The 16,812-nt window shown below is 35.8% G+C and overlaps 1 protein-coding gene across 1 annotated transcript; it reads right to left on the bottom strand.

The window, feature by feature from the left end:
* Nucleotides 1-118: 118 nt before the first annotated feature.
* LOC104617011 (tesmin-like) lies at nt 119-10,515 on the bottom strand (the record flags this gene model as incomplete). Its single annotated transcript, XM_010282218.1, has 8 exons — nt 10,029-10,515; nt 7,149-7,207; nt 5,701-5,859; nt 4,919-5,036; nt 3,064-3,140; nt 1,540-1,631; nt 810-881; nt 119-221 (listed from the first exon to the last, which is right to left on the bottom strand). Coding segments are annotated over exons 1-8 (1,167 nt in total), but the record flags the coding sequence as incomplete, so codon positions are not given.
* Nucleotides 10,516-16,812: the final 6,297 nt, after the last annotated feature.

Here is a 16,812-nt window from a genome sequence, read left to right on the forward strand (position 1 = left end):
CCTTAGTGATTCTGTGATTCTGTGATATTTCAAATACTGTAACTAGTGTAAAAAACAATACTGCTACATTTTTCATACATGAGGCCGATACCAATGTGTACTGTACTTTTTTTTTTACCTTAATGGCTTTAAATCGCTCAGTTTCATTAAGTTGATTGTTGTAACAATTATTGCAGTTGCAGTTGTTGCAAAAATCACCATTGGCAAAGCAATCACAGTATCTATGATTAACATGCAAAATAACATAAGAAATTAAAATATTAACCGGTTTAAGTATAAATTTTTAATTGTAAAGTCTACTTTTAGGCAGAATGTTCAGTTTCTATTAATGGAAAATGTTCCTTCCTCTGTAATTTAACCATATCTAAACCTCGACAAAGAGCTTCTCCCTCTTTCATTTTGTAAAATACACCCAGTCCATCAATTAATCAAACTTTAATTATTGTGTATACATCTCTGTGCATATTATTTATGTATGAGAGCATCAGCAAGACAAAGAAATTATATTTTAGTATACAGCATTTATATTCTACACAGGATTTTCCAGATATGCTGTGAACAATCCTTCTAGCTTCTCTTTTTATTTTTCATACTTCGGATTATATGCAGTCATCTACACCTCTGCACCAAATTCTGAGCTTGCGTGACACTAGTTTATATCAACTGTGGATCTTTCTAACTCAGTATCAGATGAGTAATTTTTGACACATATGTACTGTTCATTTTAAAGCACACATTTCTTGTACGTTTGTCCTTTCATTTATACACTGGTTTTAGCATTTGTTAAATATCGGTAAATTATTACTTACAATTTAAGACACTGAGATTTTGTGCAGTTACATGGTTTCTTAGACTTTCTAACCCCTGAACCAAAAGGTAAGCTACACAGGTTGAAAAAGGAAAAAATTAGAAAAAAATACACAAATACAACTACAATGAAAACTAATTATTTTATAGCTTTGAAACAATAAATACTGATTCTATTTTTTTACACCAATATTGGTGCTACTTAACAAGTGTAGCCTCACACAGAGTGTGTGAGAGAGAATAAGCAACCTGTAATCTCCCTCTGTCCACTAGATGCCACCACCTGAGAGAGGTCTGCCCTTAGTCATACAACCTGGTAATGATTGTGCAACTGCAAGGCTCTCTCACCTTTCACATTGGGGTTGCATCTCCCTCTTATTTAAAAATGAGCTGTGATTAAATAGTATTAAAAGAATTCCATTATTGTTAGAAATACCAGCTAAGCACATGATACTTAGATATGGAAATATATCAATTAACTTAGAAAACTAAATTTTGTTCAGGCAAAGGGACAGCACAATTGTACTGATCCTAAGAAAACCTGAAACCATGCTACATAGTCTTGACCGCCAGCAACTGGCATCATTACTACTGAGATATATACACAGAGCATTCTTACAGAACTGCATTTTTGTTACAAGAGAGAAGCAGCTATGCAACATGAGTCTAGGAGTCATTGCCAGTTTAAAATTCAAAAGCCATTGTGGATATAAGATGTTTCACGCATCTCACCCCTCTGAGGTCATTTTCACTGGCCCATGCAGATTTGATTCTAGATGGAATGTGGCAGTGCTAGCTACTGGTTGTAGGGGTCCATTTTCAAACTGTTCAACATAAAATGCATATATTGTGTTTATGTTAACTTTTTAAAAAATACTCTTGTAATTTAACAGAGAAAAATTAACACAAAGAAAATGCTTCAGCGATAGTTTGATTTCCAAGGTTACTGATAAAAACTCATGGAAGTAAAGAGTCATGAAGACGGCATGCATCTGCCCTTGGAAACTGTTCAGTATGTCAGGAATCCCGTTTCTCCCAGCACAAAGAACCAAGAACTGCAGTATTGGCACACTATTTTCAATTTATTGATAATTTGAGGTTCAGTTGCTTTTAAGTCTGGTAGTCAGTTGAAACTGGCTAGTGGCTTGATGATTTACATCATGTTCAGCTGCAATATGACATCTAATTAGTTGAAGACTAAGCAAAATATAAAAAAGAGTCATCTCCCAGGCCAAGAAAACACACTGCAGATCTGTTGTTTCTTGACACATATGATTAATAAGGGCCTGGTTATGGAGAGAGACAAGGGAAGAACAATTCAGATTACGCTGATATTACCTGTAACAGAGGGACAGTGAATAATTGTAAATCACTGTTATTTTAATAGCTGATTAATCTAGCTGGCCATAAAGAAGAGGACAATTAATATATTTAAAGCAAGAGAAGAAATCTAATAAACAACTAGTTTGTTGTAAAGTTAGAGAAGAACCACAAGGATGTCTACATCACTGCTCCAGAATGTTTAGGCACCAATTTGCAGATATACTGCCTTTAGAGATGAAAGACTCCCTAGGTCATTGTTTGATCTGACCCTTGGGTTTTTTATTCCTACTTTTATGGTAGTGGCTGTATCCACAAACCATTTTCTGTGTTTGTACCAACATCTCATATTCACTTCACACAAATCAGAAGTTAACAATTAGAAATTTCAGTGATTTTTGCTACCAGCTCTGTTGGAAGTAACACATGAGAAGCCAATCATCTGCAAAGATTTTTAGTCTTCTGTTCAATTTTCATAAACAAAAATTATAAAGACTTAATGACTGTTAAATCCTAGCCAAGAGAAAAGAGCGTAAAAAATCCTACTGGAAGAAAATATTATTCTTCTTCTGGTAAACATCAATGTGCTTTCCTTCACCACAAAAGAGTCTTAAAATGGTTCTCAGAAATAACATACTCTATATAATACCAAATTGAGGGTTTCAAAACCAGAAAAAAATTATTTTTCTTATGGAAAACTGTATTTTTAATTCTGGTATTATTTCTAGAAAATGTTGAAATCAGAAACCTTTATATGCAGAAAGTATGCTGAGAGCAGAACTAATCTGTCCAAAATAGCCAAACTGTCTTTAGAAAATGCATATAATTGTTACTTTCCAACACACACTTAACATTTGGAACATTACTTTCCACTTTAAGAAAAGGAAAAAGAGTGTATATTGTACTTAACAAGTCTAAAGGATAAAGCTTCTTTACCTCTTGTTCATTTAGAACCAGCTCACCCGGAACAGGCAAAAACTGCCCCAGTACAGCTGTTACAGGGTCGTCCACACCTGAAAAGAAGACATTTACCTGAAGACAGCAGATCTACTCACAGTGTATAAAATTTCATTTATGCATAAATATTTTTTGAATTAAGCATACAGGCAACACAGGTAAATTGGTATCTTCAACTTATTTGTTAATAAAAAAAAATTACCTGAGGCTGGCTGTCCTCTGTTAGCCCTTTCTCCTACAGCTTAAGTTTGAACCCAAATTTACTCTAAAATAAATAGTGTCAATGAAGGACCTAGAAGTTTTCTCTCCAGAAATGTTCTTCTCATTGAAAAAAAAACAAGACATAAACCCGATCACACAAAAATACCTGACATAAGAAGCCACCACCAATTTGTCAGCTAGGAATTTGAGCATAGTATGTTTTTCTCTATGACATGAAGTACATTTAAATTCAAGTGCCATAGACTTAAAATATTTTGATAAAATAAGAAAAATGTCAGAAACAATTAAATATATTTAACCTGAGTTCTTATTTTACAAATTTCCAGAGTTCTGAGAGAGAATCTGGAACAGAGGTCTGCAACTTATGCAACAATTTACAAAAAACCCAGGGAGAAAACCATAGCTGTAAGAGTAAGTCTTTGTGTAAGTCCTGTTGAAGAACTGCCTGTAAGTATATGAGCATCCTAGCCTATACAGAAAAAAGCAAACATCAGTCATAGTAAGATTACAAGATGGATCTTATTTATACATGTACTTACTTCCTTCTCATCTAAAGAAAGAAAAAAAAAAAACCTTAACTCAAAAGTTGAATAGTCCCTAGACACTTTTAGATATAATTTCTGTACCTAATTCTTTTACTTGCTGTGAAGATGAGCAAAACAGAGGAAAGCTCAAGCAAATAAAAACTAAGAAGCGTATGCCAACACACTCCTCCTCAGCTTTTTCTTCTCTAACATTACAGCAAATGAATGAGAGTTTGAATTTTATAAAGAACATGACCTTTAACTTGAATATGCTTGGTTTACTCTTTTGATGGCTTATGACAAATACAAGTAAATGGGCTTTATACCTGGAGCATCTGCTGAGAGTCGCTCACACTCAGCACCTACTGATATTGAGAGCAGTATCTGTGCTTGTATAGTGCTAAATATTAAGTCTTTGTTTTCTCATTGCCACCAAAATGCACCACTGTAATAAAATTATAATAATAAATAATTAATTGAATCACGTTAATAATGTTTTTGATGAAGTTATATTTAGGTAAAGAAATATTTATTTAAATTTAAACTAAACCACACTCATTTAAACTAAACCTCACACATTTTCTGCTATTCAAATGAAAATGTGTTACTCCATCTAAACAGCATTAACTTTAGGGCCTCAAAACCCACGTTCTTTAAAAATTGATAGCATTTAAAGTTCACATAATTATGTAAATACTGGTGAGATATTCTGAATCCTGAGGCTGAAGTATACTCATAGGCCGCAACGCTGCTCTTCATTTATAGAGAAACAGTGACACTTGGTGGCAAGCTAGGGTAAATGCAAACGTATGCAGGTGCTTAAGTTATATGTGCTTTATATGGAAAGCAATCTGTATATTAAAAACTTTCAATAAATTCAACATATACATTACATCGTTCTTATTACAATGAAGCTCCTCGAAATTTTTCAGTTATAAAATAAAGTAAAAAATAACTGGTGATAGCTACATTAGCTTTAGCTCACCTCACACTGTTGCGGCCTAAAAACATAAACACATGCAGTTGCACATTAACAATCTATGATATACTATCCGACAGGCTAGAGAAAATTTTCTTTTTTATTGTACCTGACTGAAGGTAATTATGTTGGTTGTGATACTCAGGAATTATTTGAACTGATTTTAGTTCTTGTGTGCCACAAGTTACACAGAGTATTTGAGTACCTCCTTCCAACTGGCAGATAACCTGGAATGAATAATGAATGATTAGCTTTACCTTAGAAACTGTAATTCTAAGCATATAAAGGTTTTCATAAGAGAACCACCTGTCTTATAAAGCTTCATAATCACAGACTGGAATCTCTCAAACAAATGGATTATGGATGAAGATGTTTGCTTTTTGACCCTTAATTTTAATTTATTTTAGGAAGCAGCTATTGAGATCTAACATTGTAGCTCCTAAACCTAGGTGATATAGATTCCTGGTTCTCTAAATTGCTCCATGGGGACTTGAGGAGCATATTGTAGCTATTTACTAGTGTGCTGGCTTCAGATTCAGTTTCCTAAACAGAACATGACATTATAATTGCTCATGTTTAATTTCATTTATTTAGCCATGATTTTAAATCAAACTTTTCCTTCAGATGAAGTAATCTTCATATTGTTTGGCTTTTGGTTGGTTTTTGTTTGTTTGTTTCTAGCTGTTAAATAGAAAAAAATGTTTTTTTTAATATACATACATATAAAGTAGCAGTATAACTAGATAAAATTTAGACTGAGTCCAAGGAAGTGACTGCCTTACTATTCTTGATACACCATTTACTAAGTGGGTCTTCTTGATGCTATCACAGTACAAATAAGTTAATTTTATCTAGCATATAATTTTGCTATCAATTACAGAATATAATTACCACAGGGTTGGAATCATTTCTGTGTGAACATCTGGATTCCTCTGCTACACTGCGCAATGCTAATAACTTGCAACCAGACTCATCAACATTTGAACTCTGAAAAATTGCTCTGTCTTGGTGATTCTCAATAACATTACTAACTGCCTCTCTTACCTCAGCCTGAAATACAAAGTTTTAATTCTTAACAGGCATGCTTTAAAATCTACTTTAAATTCCAAGCAAATACAACAAATGTAAAAGTTAACCTGCATAAATCATGTATTTTAAAGCAAGGATTGTATTCAAATGAAATACGGAGAATAGTTAATTTACTTGTCAATGGCAGAATGATTTTTGCTTATATTTCAAGTAAAAATATTCCTGAAGAATACCAATGAACCATAACATACTTTACAGTAACAATGGTGTTGAGTGTCTCTGCATCATGAAGCATCAACTGATTTCTAAACTGCCTTGGAGAGGTTAGGCAATAGTCATAGCAAATTAATGCAAAACAAGGATTAATCTTGAATTATATAACTTGACTGTGGATCATTGGGATTTAGTCTAAGTAAGAAGTAGTCACCTGAGACTGGACTGCAAATTCAGTTATACCTGTAAATCAGACTTCCAAAATGAACTTTTGTTACAGTGATCAACCACTGCGTGTCATGGCATTCTGTAATAGATGTGGTGCTACTTGCATTTGTTGAAAACCAATTTAACACCTGTCTTGCTGATCTATTAACTTATTACAATGTCATATTCACAAAAGTCACACTTCCAGATGAAGCTTTGCCCATCAATACACACTTTAAAACACTGAATGGACAACCTTGAAAAACCTGGTTACAAAATTCCAGTAATTTAAAAAAAATCTCCCTTTCATGAAATACCTGAATTTCTATAGTTTGGCTTACACATGTCTAGCAAATTATATTTGAAAAAAATTCAAGCATTTTAAGAGAATAATTTAGTTGCAAAGAACATGTCTCCATAGCCAGGGAATGCTAATGTTAAAGCCAGATTTTCATCCTCAGCTCTATTCCTTTATATGCACTGCACACATGACAAAGGCTCAAATACTAATCAGCTTCCCAAGGGTATTTGGTGGAGTCCCTCTAGGCAGTTTGTGTTCAGGTGGCCTTAGGAGAAGCCCCCTCCCTAACTGGCCTCAACTGGAACCAGAATGTACAAGTGGCAGACAGGAGCCAAGTAGACTTGAGCTAATAGGAACGGAAACAGGCAAAAAATACAAATACTATTCTTCCTTCCTCCACAATGTAGCAGTGTAGGAAATCTATGGAGTAACAGTTTTCTTTCCCTCCCCTCTCTTTTGTGAACAGATCAGATAGGACAGTGTTTGAAAGAACCTTTTACCCTCTAGCAGTTAGAATAAATCCCATTTTAGACATCCAACATTTGGACAGATTCTTCCAATAATAATAAAATCTTGCATGCATACTTACTATTTCATCACAGACAGAAGCACTAGTCTGAGGTAAGCCACAGATATCACTGGAATATTCTAGTACATAAAATAAAGCATGTTTTGTTTACAAAAAGATCCATGTTTTATACCAAGAACTCCTTTACAGCATCAATAAAAGAGATTTTGATGTCACTATTCTTGCGAAAGAATATCCTTTTGTAACAGACTTGCTGGGAAAAACAGACTTCAGTTTGGGTCTTTTGATGTCCTTAAAAGCTTTATTGTGCCCATTTGGTAAAACTCATTTAGCTTCAGGATAAACTACCTTGTAAGATCAAAACTAGCAAATCAGTTTAACACTGAGCAGGATTGTGAACAGGTTATGGGCAGAATACATCAAAGAACTGCTCACAAGCTTACTGTATTATGAGCATAAATTCAAATTACCTAACTTTCATAACCAGTGGTCAAACTTCAAAGTGAAATAAAAACATTGTTCAACTCAATTACAAAAAAATGTGCTGCAATAAGGAATATCTTCTTCACAGTTCCCTGAAGGAATGGGGAGGTGGTATGAGAGGAAGGGGAAATGAAAAGTAACACTGAACTATGCGGTTGAATCAACATACAAACAGTGGTCCATTCTCCTTTCAAATGTTCTTAGTTATATTAATGTTATCAGAAAAGGCTCATACTGTAATTTGCCAAATCCAGAAATTAATTATTTAGCTATTTAAATCCTTCCCTAAGATTATAAGAGGACCAAAAATAAAAAAACCCTCAGTCACTTGGGGTACTTACCATTTAATCAATTGGTCAAGTTTTGTAACTGTATAGTACTGTTTTGGGTTCCTTTAAATTGATAAAAACAAATACATTTATTCTTACCTGCAACTGGAGGTATGAATGATCTGAACACCCAAAGAAAAGAATGTTTTGTTTATAACTATTTTATGCATTAAATGATTCATTTTTAAAAAGCCAAATGAATAAACAAAAAACGGAGTTAGTAATGTTTGAAATTGGAGGTTATTTACATTTTCATGATGTAATTAAGCACATAATGCTGCAGCCTATTCAGCATTACCAGATACCATTATACACCTTGAATATTATTTCTGCTTTTTCTGCTAAACGTATAGCTATGGTTCAGATCTAATGCATTTACAACTATAATAACATCATGCTTAATACCTACACTTGTATTTTCAAAAACAAACCAAATGAACAGAAAATGGAACAGAGACCAACTATTTTCTAGTTTCAAATTAGAATTGAAACTGTTTGAATTAGACAATTTGCTCTCTGTCTGTGCTGTGCGTCCTCTTAATACATATTAACAGCAGTTTAGGAGGGTAAGCAAGCAGCGTAGATACAACCCATCCACTTTCTTTATTTCAATAAAGTTATTTCTGACAGAGCAGATCAAGGAAACATGCAGATTTAGTATGATAAACTGTAAGGATACTAGGAAGAGAGCTGGGCAGAAAATTTTTTTCTAAATCTCATTTTTAGGTTGTTGTATAGAGACTTAACAAATTTTTATTAAGTTTAACTTGACTTTGAAGAAAGCAACCGTTATGCCTTAATCACACCTTTATTTCCTAAAGGCTTCCACCTGTCTTTTGAATCTTATTAACGATTCAAAAGATTGAAGGTCTTGATTATTAAAGAACTACTGGTAATACTGAGCATGTGTGTAAACAATCTTCTAATCCAGAGATACTTTTAATAATTAATACTGTAATCTGAAATTAGAAAGAAAACCAAAACTGCCCATCCCTGGTATACTGTTCTATTAGGTAACTGTACGGTAGACCTCAAGCATGTCAGGATGAAATGCCACTGGGAAACAGACTGGGCTAGGTAGTGTCAGCAATGACTACTGTGATAGGAGGTTTACTGCACAGACAGCCTCGCAGCTGACACCTGGCTTCAGACTGGCACTTTGGTGGGATACTGCAAGGGAAAAAAATCAGACATTGTTTTCAACTGAGTGATTTTTGCGAGTTTGGGGTTTTTTTTTAATGCTTTTAATTTTTGAATCTGAGAACACCACTGTTTGTCAAAATATTTACATGGGAAAAAATGTCAAGTGATATGCTTAATTATTTCAAGATAGTTTCTCAGAGGAAACCTCAGTGCTCCTCTAGAAGCAGCCACAGTGCAAACTTAAAATTTGGAGATTTCTACAGATGACATCCTACAGCCATAAACAAAGATGCAAGGACACATAAGTATTCTACATATGAATACTCTGCATTAAACAGGTGGATTTGGTCCTGTGAGCATCACAAGAAGTTTTATGCTGCGTACATTTCTAGATAGGAGTTGATCCAACACAGAAAATGTAACTCCACACTCTACAGAAAAGCTGACAAAAGTAGTAAGCAATGGGAAACCCCTCTCTGACAAAACTACTTTCCTCATGGAGATTTAACAATACAGCCTATGGTTTACTGTGCAAATAAATTATTTTTAAAATTTATAGTCCAAATGAGTTAAAGATGACAAGTATGTCACCTGTGGAAATAAAGAACAACAGTTAATATCCTATTTGTACTTTGTACAATTACCTAATAGTTGCTAATGCAGATGGCAATACATAAAACCAAACTGGGTATATTTGTGGCATGGTAAGAGTTTTTTAAGGATCAAAATAACTACCATGCCATTTAAAAATATGGCTTATAGTATGGACAAAAAAAGAACAGCAGCCAGAATCATGTTCACACTGCATGCTATTTCTGACAATATAAACCAGAAATTTATTTCTGTATTTACTACTAAGTTTGTTCTGGTATAAAATTTATGACATAACTTTAAACATTATGTGGATCCCGTATAAATTTTAATGCAGCAATTCCCCACATTTAAATCACAAATAAGCATGAATGTATAAAAATTCCTATCTCACTTAATCTTACTGGTATCATTCTAACATTTTGATCGGCCCTTCCTTCTGGAGAGAAAATGCTTGAAGTTGGAATGTTGCAATTTTTAGGCTGCATCGCTACAGGAGAAAGAAAGTGGACACCATTTGAAGGCAGATTAGGTGAATGCATATGCTCAGCTTCTTCTGGAAGATTTAATTCCTTGTATTTTTCAAGATCATCATCATCACAGCTGTTGTTTCCAGGTGGATGTACTTCAACTTTTACTATTATATTTTGATTTTCAATGGTAAGTGGATACTTGAACTGATCTAACAAAGTCTCTCCCACGTTTACAGTGCGTAAATGATTGTCTTGAGTAGATAGCAATTCTTCTTCAATGGGATTATTAATTACTGCAGTTTCCAGATTAAAGATTTCAGAACTAGCAGGACTATTTTGGCTAAGTATTTCAGTTACAAATCCGCTGTCTATTACTGATCTTGTATCAGGCAATATCTCATCCTCCATAGTCATGGACAGACTGTCAACTGGATCTTTTTTTTTTTTTTCATTGAAGATGATTAAATTTTCTATTTTAGTATTCTTCTGAATAGTTTTTCTATCTAGAAGTGAATGAAATAGTCTTAACCAAACAACACATATAAATAACACTGACGATTAACCCAATTAACATGTAACTGAAAGAGTATGTTGGGGTTCTGAATCTAGCTTCGAGAAAGTAGAGGCCACCGTGCCAACACAAACATGCTGCTTTTACCATAAGAACACATTCTTTGTAACTTTTAAACACATTACCAGCATTCAAACTTAAATCAGAATTTTGCGACTTGGCTTTATAGTAACCCCAAAAAATCAATCACGTTTGATGCAGTACCTGTAGACAGCTATAATTACACTGTTCTAAGTTTGAGTCAGTCAGGCATGTTAAGACCAAGCCTTATCTATACTCTCCATGTCACTGTTGCCAATTACAGACAACAAAAGCCAAAGCACCTCTACCCAGAGATCACAAGGCCCCCATTTTTAATGGCCAAGATCCACCTGCACTGTCATCACCACTATTTCTGGATTTAGACTAAAGCAATATGGGGAGGGTCCCCGTGACTGGACTGGGATGTGGCAGCCCTCTAAAGGCTGAACTCTCTGACCCATATGCATCAACCACTACCAGCTCTGGGACATCCATGGGGCAGGAGAGGGAGACCAGCACTGCCCTGCTTTGGCTACCCTTCCCTCTCACCCCACATCACCACGCTGGTTTCCAGGGCAGAAGGGGAAGCAACAGGCCCCACGTCCACCCCGGGCCCTCAGCAGAGGGCATGCCTCTATCCCTTCCTCTAGGCAATTCACCTTCCCTCCCATAGCTGGCGCCCGCTCTTCAGTGAGTGGGGAGCAACGACCACGCGCCAGACCGTTATGGGAGGCTGGGCATGCGCCAGAGCACAGCTTCCAGCTTGCCCCGCCCCCTGGCTCTGCCCACGCAGGCGAGTCTAGCAGTCCACAGAGGCAGTAGCTGAGCTGAGCACACACACGGCCTGCGAATTATGTTGAGTGTTTGGGGGGAATTTTTTGTTTGTTTTGTATTTAAAGTATAATTTCCTTTGGAAATGCTCTCGCATTACAAGGAGTCAAAGATAAATCAGGACCCTGGTACAGAGTAAGAGGTTATTTGCTATAATCCATATAGAAGAGTGCTACTCAGCACTGGTAAGGCCATACCTGGAGTACTGTGTCCAGTTCTGGGCTCTCCACTATGAGAGACACATGGACATACTGGTGAGGGTCCAACAAAGGGCCATGAAGATGATTATGGGACTGAAGCATCTCTCTTATAAAGAAAGGCTGAGCTGGGACTGTTTAGCCTAGAGATATAAAGCGGAAGGGACGGTGCAAAGAAGATGGAGCCACGCTCTTTTCCATGGTGCCCAGTTATAGGACAAGAGGCAACAGGCACAAACTGAAACACAGGAGTTTCTCTCTGAATATCAGGAAACACTTTTTCACGGAGTGGGTGACTGAGCACTGGTCCAGGTTGCCCAGGAAGGTTGTGGAGTCTCCATACTTGGAGACACTCAAAAAGCCTTCTGGACATGGTCCTGGGCAACCATCTGGTTGGACCAGATGACCTCCAGAGGTCCCTTCCAACCTCAACCATTCTGTGATTCTCTGAAATAGCCGGCTTCCAGCTTCTGCTCTTAGAGCCCTTTCTCAACTCATTATGTAAATTTTGGAATTGTCACCCCAGTGCCATAAAGATTTCACAGTTTAGAAAACACTACGGCCATTTAAGATAAAAGATGGTTTCCTTGAAAGCAGAAACTGAATCTAAACTTTTCATTTTATATTTTAATGTCTTAATTTTTAGGAATTTTGTGTGTTAAAAAAAAAACACAAAAACCACCCACAGCAACTAAAAACTTATGCTGCTGGGACTGTTTAGCCTAGAGATATAAAGCGGAAGGGACGGTGCAAAGAAGATGGAGCCACGCTCTTTTCCATGGTGCCCAGTTATAGGACAAGAGGCAACAGGCACAAACTGAAACACAGGAGTTTCTCTCTGAATATCAGGAAACACTTTTTCACGGAGTGGGTGACTGAGCACTGGTCCAGGTTGCCCAGGAAGGTTGTGGAGTCTCCATACTTGGAGACACTCAAAAAGCCTTCTGGACATGGTCCTGGGCAACCATCTGGTTGGACCAGATGACCTCCAGAGGTCCCTTCCAACCTCAACCATTCTGTGATTCTCTGAAATAGCCGGCTTCCAGCTTCTGCTCTTAGAGCCCTTTCTCAACTCATTATGTAAATTTTGGAATTGTCACCCCAGTGCCATAAAGATTTCACAGTTTAGAAAACACTACGGCCATTTAAGATAAAAGATGGTTTCCTTGAAAGCAGAAACTGAATCTAAACTTTTCATTTTATATTTTAATGTCTTAATTTTTAGGAATTTTGTGTGTTAAAAAAAAAACACAAAAACCACCCACAGCAACTAAAAACTTATGCTTTTGGTTACAAACTTCCACCCCACCAGTCCTGGGTCTGCAGCCATGAAAGTCAGGGAAAAACAGAACAAAACAAAACTCCTTCCCTCTGAAAGGTTTCATCTAACAGATAATTCTTTTATTCTACTACTTCCCAACAGGAGTTCATTAATCTGAGCCAGAGCTGATTAATCCCATGCATCATGTACAACTACAGCAACATTTTCCAAGTATAAGATACATCTTGTAATTGCCACCTTTAAAAACAGGCAAAGGGAAGAAGGGAAAAAAATCCAAAAAATAAATCAGTATTTTCTGTGCCTAGAAAGTTTCCACACAGCATTTCTGTTCAGACTGAACATATCAGTTTAGCACTTCAGTATCCAGCCTTGGTGGGGAATGAGTGACATACAACCAGGAACTAACAGGATCTAAGAGCTGAAGTGTGTAATTAAAAATCACTGTGTTCTTTCATATAGTGAAGGCTGCAACACCCAGAAAAACTGCAAGCTAAATGACTGTGAAAATGATCTATCACACGAAAGTATTTGGAGGGTTTTGACGGTGGGGTTTTTGTTGTTGTTTGGTGCATTTTTTTTAATTCAACAGCAATTCAAAAAAACAGCACATGAACCTTGAAAGTGTAAAAAAAAAAAATCCTCTTCAATTGTCTCACTAGTAGTCCCTAGTTTTAATTCAATTTCAAAGGAGTTTTCAGGTACTGTGAATCTTCAGATAAAGCAAGTAGCATTTTAACAAGGTTAACTTTCTGTGCCTGAACTAGTTCTCCACTGCCTTACCATTCATATTCTATGGATTATTCACTGTAAAGATCAAACCAGTGCTATCCACTAGCTTGCAGACAGATTGTTTCACAGAAACATTCCAGCAGTTATTTGGATCTCATGAAAAAAGCCCATCTAAAATAAGACCAATGTCGTTTCTTTTTTCTACTGAACCTGAAAAAGATAAATTATTCATTAACATATTCCCTATTAACTAGCAAGACATGTATAAATCACTGCTCAAATGAACTGAATAGTCTGCTACTACCATTCCTAACTGGATTTAATAGCAACTATTTCACAAGTCCAGAAACAGCAGTGAGGAATCTCGGAAGAAGATACAAAAGATATTGAACATTGTACTAGGTAGCAGTAATTGTGAAATTTTGCTTTATTTTTTGAAGTCACAGAAGAGAGTAGACAAAGTGTTGAAGGTGAATAACCAACCACAGATGTAGAGTAATTGAACAAGATTAAAAAAACATAGCTTAAATTAATGTATTTTATACAAGAAAACAATTGATACAAAGGCTGAATTAGAAACATGATTTTCAAAGGCAGGCACATACTTCCTTAGTCCCTCAAAAAACTCAACCCTTAACAGAAAATTTAGTTTGGAACTGTGTTAATCCTGGACAATGGTGGCCTCTAAATGCACTTAATGCTCTCCTAATTTCTGGCATGAAATAGCTGAAGTAAGAAATTTGGAAAATGTGCATTCGAGGTATTCCACCAAAATTCCACACTGCTATTTAATAAACACGTCCATTTATTATCATCCAACCTGACTTTTACCACCTACTCAACCCTAACTTTGAGCTCTGAAATCACTATCTGAGAATAAATGATTCAACTTTTTAGTAACAAATTAATAGTTTTTCTGGAATGTGAACATTTTACTTTATTATAAAGTATACTGTACTGGAAGGTTCATTCCAATCTAGGTAATTTCAGTGACATTCCTATGGCTTTCGAGCAAAAAAGCAAGCAGTTTTACTGTATGTACACAATATTGAACATAAAGATTTAATTATTAATAACCCATATTCACTGTGGATTTCTAAGATTTACATCCCAAAAGCATATTTTATTTACATGCTGTTGACATTTTAGAGAAAATGAAATAAAATCTTATCTGTTTAGGCATTATGATCTATCCCAAATTAAAAAGAAGATACATTTAACACCACAAATGTTTAAGACATTTAAAACATTTTATGTTTTAAAACATAAAAAGCAGCTTTCTGTGCCAATTATACTTACTGTCTAAGAATGTAAAATTGCATTGCTAACTGCACTAACTATAATTAGACGGGAAACATTTAAAACCTGAGAGTCAAATCTAAACTTATTTTTTTAAAAGAAATCCTACCAGCTAATATACCCTAACGTTAATTGAAGCACAGATTGGTCAGTGGTCAATAGACTCCACCCCCCAAAAAAACCTCAGTGCATTATTTCTGCAGCTCCAAAAGAAAAGATCACTATAAAATTGTTGCAGTAGTTTGATAAATGCCAGGCTTGCCAGCCGCAGTAAGGCTTATTTCAAAGTGTCCTTTCCCACACACTGTACCTAATCAAATAATGAGCATCTTTGGCCAATTCCTGTGAGGGTTCCTACATTTATGTAAGCATGCATTTGCTTAAGTATGTGTCTAGGATCTTTGCGGTTTTCCACCCCAAACATACATACACACGTTTTAATAGCTAGATCAGAGTAAAAAAAAAAAAAAAAAATCTAAAACATGAAGAGGCATAGAAAGTTACAAATACTGGCCAGAAAACATTCAAAGTCTAATGAGAAGTTTTGTATGAACCTGAACGGCCTTTTAAAATCAGCATAGTTTTGGAGCAGCATTCACTGTATTACTAAACACCTGGTACCTTACCTTAAAAAAAAACCTATAAAATAAATTGTTGTGCTAACAGGTACCCTTTACTTCAATGCATGATGTAAAAAGTAACCACAACTATAAAGCATGAGGAAGAGAAACATCATGCATAAAGCTACTCCATTTTGTAGCAGCCATTTTATTTCTGCACTTGGAAACATTACACTCCTTTTTGAGTGAAATAGCTTTCCCTTCCCTCCTCATATCCTCAGAAACTCTGCTTGACCAAGAACTTCTCCCAGGAGGGATTTGAGAAGGCCATGATTTTTCCATTCTGGAGTTATTCTCCACAGCTTCAATAGTTTGCCCTTCTCATGCGGGTGGTTGGCAAGGATCACTACACCATGTAGTAGTGGTCTGTCCAGGCTGAAAGCAGGCAAACTGCAATTGATGCGCATATGCCTTGCTTTGGAAACTATTCAACAGGTTGCATTTAACTAAATTGACATTGCCTGGGACCCAGAAACTCTTACCTCAAATGACCACATATACTGTTCACCAAAATAAACACATGAGTATCTGTAGCTCTGAAACAAAGTTACTCATGCATTTCATAGGGACTGGTCTTTGCCATTTAAGATGAGAGCATCTCATTAGAGCTTTAAACCTAACTGCACCATGTGGCAACATATTCAAGTCTACTTATGCCACATCAACATAACTTATAATTTGAAAACTAGATCTGTATTACTACTGTTTTACCTCCTTGACCACTACAACAATGTAAAACCAACTCCCAGCATAAGCTTTTTTCCTGGATTTAGGATCTTTTTTTTCCTAAGGCACTCACATGAACAAGTACACAGGTACATTTATTCATACAGAAATAAAATCAACAATGTGACAAACATGCTTGTAAGTAATAAGAAAAATGTTATACCTCCTAATTAGGTGACACATTTTACTACCCAATGGTGGTTTTTTTCCCCAAAACCAAAAAAATTTCTACAACTTGGTATGTTACAGGGGGTTATCCCAGGGATTTTTGGGGTATGTTTTACGGAATTTACCTTTAAAAAAAAAAGGACACTAAAAAAACCAATGAAGGTAAACAGACACAAGTTTGTGAAGAACATTCTGCTATTAATACATAGCAAATCGAACTTTGTCTAGTATTTGAGTTTAAGATGGTGTGTTTTATCCCTT

Source organism: Phaethon lepturus, unplaced genomic scaffold, assembly GCF_000687285.1.
Source record: "Phaethon lepturus isolate BGI_N335 unplaced genomic scaffold, ASM68728v1 scaffold542, whole genome shotgun sequence".
In the NCBI taxonomy this organism is placed as follows: domain Eukaryota; kingdom Metazoa; phylum Chordata; class Aves; order Phaethontiformes; family Phaethontidae; genus Phaethon; species Phaethon lepturus.